General features: G+C 42.0%; 1 protein-coding gene across 1 annotated transcript in view; it reads right to left on the bottom strand.

Annotated features, from left to right (window-relative positions):
• The window catches only part of zgc:173742 (DNA topoisomerase I, mitochondrial), a 46546-nt gene that overhangs the window by 30686 nt on the left and 7221 nt on the right, over window positions 1–8639 (bottom strand). The window contains exons 5-10 of the mRNA XM_046352498.1: window positions 5510–5635; window positions 5262–5334; window positions 4111–4235; window positions 3892–4007; window positions 2497–2618; window positions 78–200 (exon numbers count right to left, since the gene is read on the bottom strand). Of these exons, the coding sequence (XP_046208454.1) occupies window positions 78–200; window positions 2497–2618; window positions 3892–4007; window positions 4111–4235; window positions 5262–5334; window positions 5510–5635 (685 nt within the window). The remainder of the gene's footprint in view (window positions 1–77; window positions 201–2496; window positions 2619–3891; window positions 4008–4110; window positions 4236–5261; window positions 5335–5509; window positions 5636–8639) is intronic.

Genomic DNA, 8639 nt, shown 5'->3' with positions numbered 1-8639 from the left:
TACACTCAATCCAATATTGAAGTAGGCATTTAGATCTACCTTGAGTAATCGCCCTGTTTTGTCCAAGTTCCACTCACCAGTTTCTCCTCTTTGCTCATGGCCTTCCTAGCCTCCACCTTCTCCTTGTGCATGGCGTGAAGCTCCCGAAAGTCACACTTATTCAGGTCACTAATTAGCAACCTCTCCTCCAGGGTCATCTCCTGCTCAGACAAACACAGGGACAAAACGAGAGAAACAGATTCACTACCAAATTGTCCTCAGTCAATCAGAAATCTTCAGAGTAGACCTACCTAGTAAAACACAGAATGCCAACAGGTCCCTCCAACAGTGACGGTAAACAAGTAGCCCTTTTATTCAGTTATGATTCATTTAAATGTTTATTTTTTGCCGTAAAATGTCATGACAACACTGACTCCCTTTAATGTGGCCTCCTACAGCAGACGAGTTGGCCTGCACAGCCCCAGGGATGTCACTATGGCCACCTCATTCTGTCCATAAATCGGGAAGCCTATTTGAGTAAATGTCAATGTACAGTGTACAAAACATTAGGAACACAATGCTTCCCAGAATTGTGTCAAATTGGTTGAATGTCATTTGGGTGGTAGACCATTCTTGATACACACAGACAACTGTTGAGCATGAAAAGCCCAGCAGTGTTGCATTCTCCGTTCAAAGACACGTAAATATTTTGTCTTGCCCATTTACACTCCGAATGGCACACATACACAATCCATGTCTCAATGCTTAAAAATCCATTATTAACCTGGTCTCCTCCCCTTTATCTACACTGATTGAAGTGGATTTAAGAAGTTGCATCAATAAGGGATTATAGTGTCACTTGGTCAGTCAATGTCATGGAAAGAGGTGTTCATAATGTTTTATACAATTGGTGTATATGACTAATTTATTTTTACTTATTTGATGAAGGATTCTATAAGAGCAACATGTCAACATATCCAGAATCCAGAACCCCCAAAATAATTAGGGACATTCATTGAGCAAGGAATCCATACTAGCAGCACATCAACATATTTAAAAGGAAGGGGAGTTCATCTATAGATAAATATAAACATCTGGGATAAGGAGCTCTAATGCATCGTCTTGGCACCAGTAACATTGTGATAGTTTCCCTTATACAGATCCAGTCCAGACACTCAAATGACAGTGTGGACACTTGGAGCCACCGACCTTCCCTCTAAGCATGATTGACAGGCAGCGGGTGGGCGGAGACTGGGGGCAGTCAGGCGAGGAGAGGTTTCCCGTTATAATAAAACAGTTTAATTGGATTTGTTCATATGCGGGGAGCGACTTGTCTGGATTAGCATATCAATGCCTTTACACAAATCATATTTTCAAGAGCATTGGGCACTAAGCAGCACGAAATTAATTCTGCATGATACGCCTTTGGGCTTGGTGGAGTGTTGTGTACAGAGGACACCCCACATACACCCATGTCTGTCATACTGCATCTATACTGAACAAAAATAGAAATCCAACATGAAAAGTGATGGTCCCATGTTTTATGATCTGAAATATGATCCCAGAAATGTTCCATACACAAAAAGCTTATTTCCCTCAGATTTGGAGCACAAATTTGTTTACATCCCTGTTAGTGAGCATTTCTCCTTTGCCAAGATAATCCATCCACCTGATAGGTGTGGAATATCAAGAAGCTGATTAAAACATCATGATCCTTACAGGTGAACCTTGTGCTGGGGACAATAAAAGGACACTAAAATGTGGTTGTCACAACACACTGCCACAGATGTCTCAAGTTGAGGGAGCGTGCAATTGGCATGCTGACTGCAAGAATATCTACCAGAGCTGTTGCCAGAGAATTGAATGTTAATTTCTCTACCATAAGGCGCTTCCAACATTTGTTTTAGAGAATTTGGCAGTACGTCCAACCAGCCTTACTAAGGCAGACCACGTGTAACCACGGCAGCCCAGGACCTCCACATCCAGCTCCTTCACCTGTGGGATCGTCTTAGACCAGCCACCCGGACATCTGATGAAACAAAGGAGTATTTATGTCTGTAATAAAACCCTTTTGTAGGGAAAACCCATTCTGATTGTCTGGGCCTGGCACCCCCTCCCTGGCCCACCCATGGCTGCACCCTTGCCCATTCATATGAAATCCATAGATTAGGGCTTAATTCATTTTTCCCCCATTTTTTTCTTCAGTAAAATCGTTGAAATGGTTGCATTTATATTTTTGTTCAGTATAGTTAACTCTGCAGGGACATTCAACATCTCTATTAGTTGAACAGTATAGGGTCCCGAGGACCATGTTCACATTTCTCAACCACTACTTGTTTGGTTCTCGGTTGGACTTCCAACTCCAAAATATGTTTTTTATTTGATTTTTTTACATCTTAAATATGCTATACCAACAACTTGAGCCACTGATGTTATTCCAAGAACAAGCTTAGAAAACAAAGTAAGATGTTTCAAGGGCTGGTCTCTCTAGGCTTTTCTTCCTCCGTCACTCCTCACCTTCCTCCAGTCCTTGAAGAAGTTGTTTCGGAACACATCTTTTGTGGTGTATTCATGGTCAAGCATCTGAGCAAAGAACAGGGCCACCTCCTCTGCAGCAAGGCCCAGCTTCACAACTTTACCTGGTGAACAAGCACATCACACACACAGTTCCATAAGATCCACAATCTTAGCTGGGCTACATTTTCAGTAAACAGCTTGCAGGTCCTAGGAGGGAAAAATATATAATGTTGTAGAATAGTTTAGGACTCAGCTTTACTTTTCCCCCTTGTATTACTGTCTGAAACTAACAAGTGCAAATGCTTGGTAAATCTTGTCCTTGTCATGTTCTCTAAATAGGGGAGCGAAGTGGCACCACTATAGAAGTAGCTCAAGTGACCAGAGGAGCTGTGACCTCAGTCAGGCTTTTGGAGCTTAGTCAGAACCAAAATGCACAATATCAACTAGTGATGGGGATTATATTATTGTTGCACTAGTTGGCTGTATCTGCACCAAAACTCCAGTAATTGTCCTTCATAGCTTGTTCTCCATCTTTTTAAATATGGAGCCAAATTGTTTTCAAATTTCCATGACTGATCAAAACTCGTTCTCTCATGGCTCTTTTGTCCCTCTGCAGCAGACAAATGGTGAGCAACATGTTTGGACCATAGAATCACAATCACAGTATTGAATTGCATACATATCGTATCAGACCCTTAAGTATTGTTAATATATCGTAGTCCCTGGCAATTTCCCGCCATAATATCATCCCCAAAGGTCCCCTAGGAGCCGGCTCAGCAGGCCAATCAATGCTCAGAGAGAGAGGCCTGCAGTGAGTGGCTGTTGATTTACATTCCATACCACTCCAATGGGTGAATTAGTTGTGGAGGCCTGGCCCCAGAGGGACTTCACTACACACAGGGATTAACTTATCAAACCTACTCTTTTGACATAGGAGCTGTCAGGGCTGCACTATGGGGAAAAAAAAACATGTAAAAACTATGGTTCTCAATCAAAATGTTTGATCCAGCCAGACATCCCTGGCCTTTATTTAGGGCTGTATGCCCTAAATAAAGGAGGCTGATCTTTGGGGGCAGCTGTTGATCCATGCTAATCAATACAGCGTTGAGGAACAATCTTCTGGGGTGAATGATGAAAGGAAGGATCCTCCCCAGAGTGTCGTAGATAGAGGAGAAAGTGTTAACAACATTCAACTTTCAATCTGACCCAGACAAAATACTTGGATAGTCTGAAAGTGAGATACAAGCCTTCCTAGCGAAACTCTCATGCCAGGGAATCTACTTAGATATTTAGAGTGAAGAGCCTCGCTTTGAGAAGTGTTAAGTGTTTACTTCTAAATGGTCGATGATCTGACGAGGTGAGTATAAACCTTCAGACCAGCAGGGCTGTACTGACCATTGTAATAGAATTTAACGTTGTCTGGGAGATGCTGGTACTCCGGTGGGAAAAAGGGACCCCTGTGCTCCAGAAACTTCCATTTTACACCATCCTCATACTTGTCCTCTTCCCACCTGAGGGACAAGAGTGCATTTCAGAATGAGCCTCTCTTTAATAAAAAGGTTCATACAACCAACTCCCACACATCGGGCATATAGAAAAACAAACAAGCCCCACCATCTCCAGCGCTGCTGCTCTTCTTCTTCTCTTTTTTTGATCTTCAACGCTTTTGCTGCCTCAATCTCTTCCTTTGACTTCTTCTTTGTAGTGACTGGATGCTCCGCCTCCTCTTTCTTTGGCTTCTGGGAGATCAAGACAGCAGCACAGAAACAAGACAATTTACACAGTAGGTGATTTACACAATCAGTGAGCCCATTGTAAAATGTCCCAAAACAAAGCTTGTTTGTTATTTCAGCTGTACCCATCTGAGTCAAATTCACAAAGCACTAACATTACACAAAATATTTACTGAACAAAAATATAAATGAAACCATGTCAAAGATTTTACTAAGTTAGTTCATATGAAGGAAATCAGTGAATTTAAATAAATGAATTAGGCCCTAATCTATGGACTTCACATGACTGGGCAGGGGCACAGCCACGGATAGGCCAGCCACTGGAGAGCCAGGCCCAGGCAATCAGAATGAGTTTTTCCCTACAAAAGGGCTTTATTATGGACAGAAATACTCCTCAGCTTCATCAGCTGTCCGGGTGGCTGGTCTCAGACACTGCCGCAGGTGAAGAAGCCAGAGGTCCAGAGCTGGCGTGTTTACACGTGGTCTGCGGGATGTGAGGCCGGTTCGACATAATGCCAAATTATTTAAAACAACATTGGAGGCAGCTTATGGTAGAGCAATTAACATTTATTTATCTGACAACAGCTCTGGTGGACATTCCTGCAATCAGCATGCCAATTGCACAATTCCTCAACTTGAGACATCTGTGACATTGTGTTGTGTGACAAAAGTACATATTTTAGAGTGGCCTTTTATTGTCCGCAGCACAAGGTGCATCTGTGTAATGATCATGTTTAATCAGCTTTTTAGAATCTACCTACCTGACGGGTGTGGCATATCTTGGCAAAAGGAGAATTCTCACAAATAGGGATGTAAACAAATTTGAGAGAAGTAAGCTTTTTGTGCACACAGGAAAATTTCTGGGATCTTTTATTTCAGCTCATGAAACATGGGACCAACAATTTACATATTGCGTTTATTTTTGTTCAGAAATATTTTCCACTTCTCAGTTCATGTGAAAAGTGGGGGAAAATGATGCTACTACATAAACAGCTAAAAACTAGAACATTTGACTGCGGGGAGGATGCCTACCTTCTCTTTCTTTATCCCCTCCTTTGTGTTCTTCTCTGTCCTCGGGTCAGCCCCGTCCTTCTCTTTCAATTTCCTATTTAAAGGCAGCAAATAACATCTGCGTACAGCAACAATGTGCAAAACTATTTGCTCACCTCCAACAGGTAGTGGTGTGGTGGAACTGATGTTCGCATGTTACTAACACTTAGTCATAGGGTAACTGAATGACAGATGGAGTGAGGGCATAGAAATAAGGGAGACCTGCTCACGTTGGGGTTGCACTGGAACACGAGGGACCTTCCATGGGTTCATCCTCTGGTCTTTTCCTCTTTTTCCCCCTCTTTTCTGGCACAAAGTCTCCATCTTCAGGCTCCTCTTTTACAGCCAAATTAAACCTGAGGAAAGCACGAAGAGACTCTGAACAATGACCAGTCACTTTCACTCCCATATCAAGTGGTTGGAAAGCATGACCACATCCTGCTGTGGTCCCCTTTTACTTCCCAGTAAGACGTAGCTATTCATAGAGTAATACCTCAATCCAAAAGTACACCATTTAGTGACCACATGTAATTACAAAATTACAGTGATTAAACATTATAGAAAAGGGCCTGATGATAGTATAATAATAATAGGACGGCAAGCTTGTATTTCCCTGCAGTATGCCTTGGAAGTGGAAAGGAAATTAATAAATCAACATTACAACCACCACTGCAACTTACAGTACTGCTTCATTTCAAATGGTTGGATGGAAGGAAAAGAAAGAAAACAGCTGTAGATGCTAATTCCCATTACAGGCAGAACGGAACAGGATAATGTACAGGGATGCCAAGTTTTGAAAATCGCTTGGAGTGAGATTTCCTATGGGGAATGTCATTGTCTCCACCCCTAGCCAGGGGGTCCTTAACTGGGGGGGGACACAATTAAAAATCGTTTTTTTTTGTTAGAAAATGCTCATATTAGCAGTGGCTAACAACATGATAGACTGGTTTCTTATGGACAAAGAAACTGCAATATGTGAATGTAATTTGGGTGAACTATCCCTTCAAAATCTCCAGACTAGAGGCCCCTCTCCAAGAGGGTTGGTGGTCCACACCTGATCTACAGCGGGCAAAAAATTATTTAGTCGGCCACCAATTGTGCAAGTTCTCCCACTTAAAAAGATGAGGCCTGTAATTTATCATAGGTACACTTCAACTATGACAGACAAAATGAGAGAAAGAAATCCAGAAAATCACATTGTAGGATTTTTAATGAATTTATTTGCAAATTATGGTGGAAAATAAGTATTTGGTCAATAAAAGTTTCTCAATACTTTGTTATATACTCTTTGTTGGCAATGACAGAGGCCAAACGTTTTCTGTAAGTCTTCACAAGGTTCACCCACTGTTGCTGGTATTTTGGCCCATTCCTCCATGCAGATCTCTAGAGCAGTGATGTTTTGGGGCTGTTGCTGGGTAACACGGACTTTCAACTCCCTCCAAAGATTTTCTATGGGGTTGAGATCTGGAGACTGGCTAGGCCACTCCAGGACCTTGAAATGCTTCTTACGAAGCCACTCCTTCGTTGCCCCGGGTGGTGTGTTTGGGATAATTGTCATGCTGAAAGACCCAGCCACGTTTCATCTTCAAACTATTATTCGACCATGCTGGTCATTTATGAACATTTGAACATCTTGGCCATGTTCTGTTATAATCTCCACCCGGCACAGCTAGAAGAGGACTGGCCACCCCACATAGCCTGGTTCCTCTCTAGGTTTCTTCCTAGGTTTTGGCCTTTCTAGGGAGTTTTTCCTAGCCACCGTGCTTCTACACCTGCATTGCTTGCCGTTTGGGGTTTTCGGCTGGGTTTCTGTAGAGCACTTTGAGATATCAGCTGATGTACGAAGGGCTATATAAATAAATTTGATTTGAATGCCCTTGCTGATGGAAGGAGGTTTTCACTCAAAATCTCACGATACATGGCCCCATTCAATCTTTCCTTTACACAGATCAGTCATCCTGGTCCCTGTGCAGAAAAACAGCCCCAAAGCATTAGGTTTCCACCACCATGCTTCACAGTAGGCATGGTGTTCTTTGGATGCAACTCAGCATTCTTTGTCCTCCAAACACGACAAGTTCTATTTTGGTTTCATCTGACATTCTCCCAATCTTCTTCTGGATCATCCAAATGCTCTCTAGCAAACTTCAGACGGGCCTGGACATGTACTGCCTTAAGCAGGGGGACACGTCTGGCACTGCAGGATTTGAGTCTCTGGTGGCGTAGTGTGTTACTGATGGTAGGCGTTGTTACATTGCTCCCAGCAGGTCATTCACTAGGTCCCCCCGTGTGGTTACGGGATTTTTGCTCACTGTTCTTGTGATCATTTTGACCCCACGGGGTGAGATCTTGCGTGGAGCCTCAGATTGAGGGAGATTATCAGTGGTCTTGTATGTCTTCCATTTCCTAATAATTGCTCCCACAGACGATTTTTTCAAACCAAGCTGCTTACCTATTGCAGATTCAGTCTTCCCAGCCTGGTGCAGGTCTACAATTTTGTTTCTGGTGTCCTTTGACAGCTCTTTGGTCTTGGCCATAGTGGAGTTTGGAGTGTGACTGAGGTTGTGGACAGGTGTCTTTTATACTGATAACAAGTTTAAACAGGTGCTATTAATACAGGTAACGAGTGGAGGACAGAGGAGCCTCTTAAAGAAGTTACAGGTCTGTGAGAGCCAGAGATCTTGCTTGTTTGTAGGTGACCAAATACTTATTTTCCACCATAATTTGCAAATAAATTCATTAAAAATCCTACAATGTGATTTTCTGGATTTTTTTTCTCTCTCATTGTCTGTCATAGTTAAAGTGTACCTATAATGGACATTACAGGCCTCTCGTCTTTTTAAGTGGGAGAACTTGTATAATTGGTGGCTGACTAAATACTTTTTTGCCCCACTGTATGTTCCCCAAAAACTTTTCATTTCTACAAAATTAACCAACAATCAAGAAAAATCAAATGAATATTAATTCACAGGTGGTTGAGGCAGATGTGCAAAATCTTACTCTACATAGGAATAAATGCAAAATATCTTGCCTACCATTTCGGTAGAAATAAATGACAAAGCAAGATATTTGAGGCAAGGGGCATTTCAATATAGCCTATTCTCATTTTATGACAGCCACACCACACTGTTTTCAAAACGGTCCATAAATGCACAGCCCTCATTGAAGATAAATAGAATTTTAAAAAGAGTTTGAGGACAAGATGGCAAATCAGATTTCAAATAGACCAATTACACCAGAAGAATTCTTAAGAAATATTAACATGTTATATAAAAAAAAGTATGGGGAATAACAAGTGTTCTTGCTGAGATAAGCACAATAATTAGTCTATATTTTAGCCCATTGTAGGGGGAAGGGAATTGT

This window comes from Oncorhynchus gorbuscha, linkage group LG01 (genome assembly GCF_021184085.1).
Source record: "Oncorhynchus gorbuscha isolate QuinsamMale2020 ecotype Even-year linkage group LG01, OgorEven_v1.0, whole genome shotgun sequence".
In the NCBI taxonomy this organism is placed as follows: Eukaryota; Metazoa; Chordata; class Actinopteri; order Salmoniformes; family Salmonidae; genus Oncorhynchus; species Oncorhynchus gorbuscha.
This window is presented reverse-complemented; position numbering and strand designations above follow the sequence as displayed.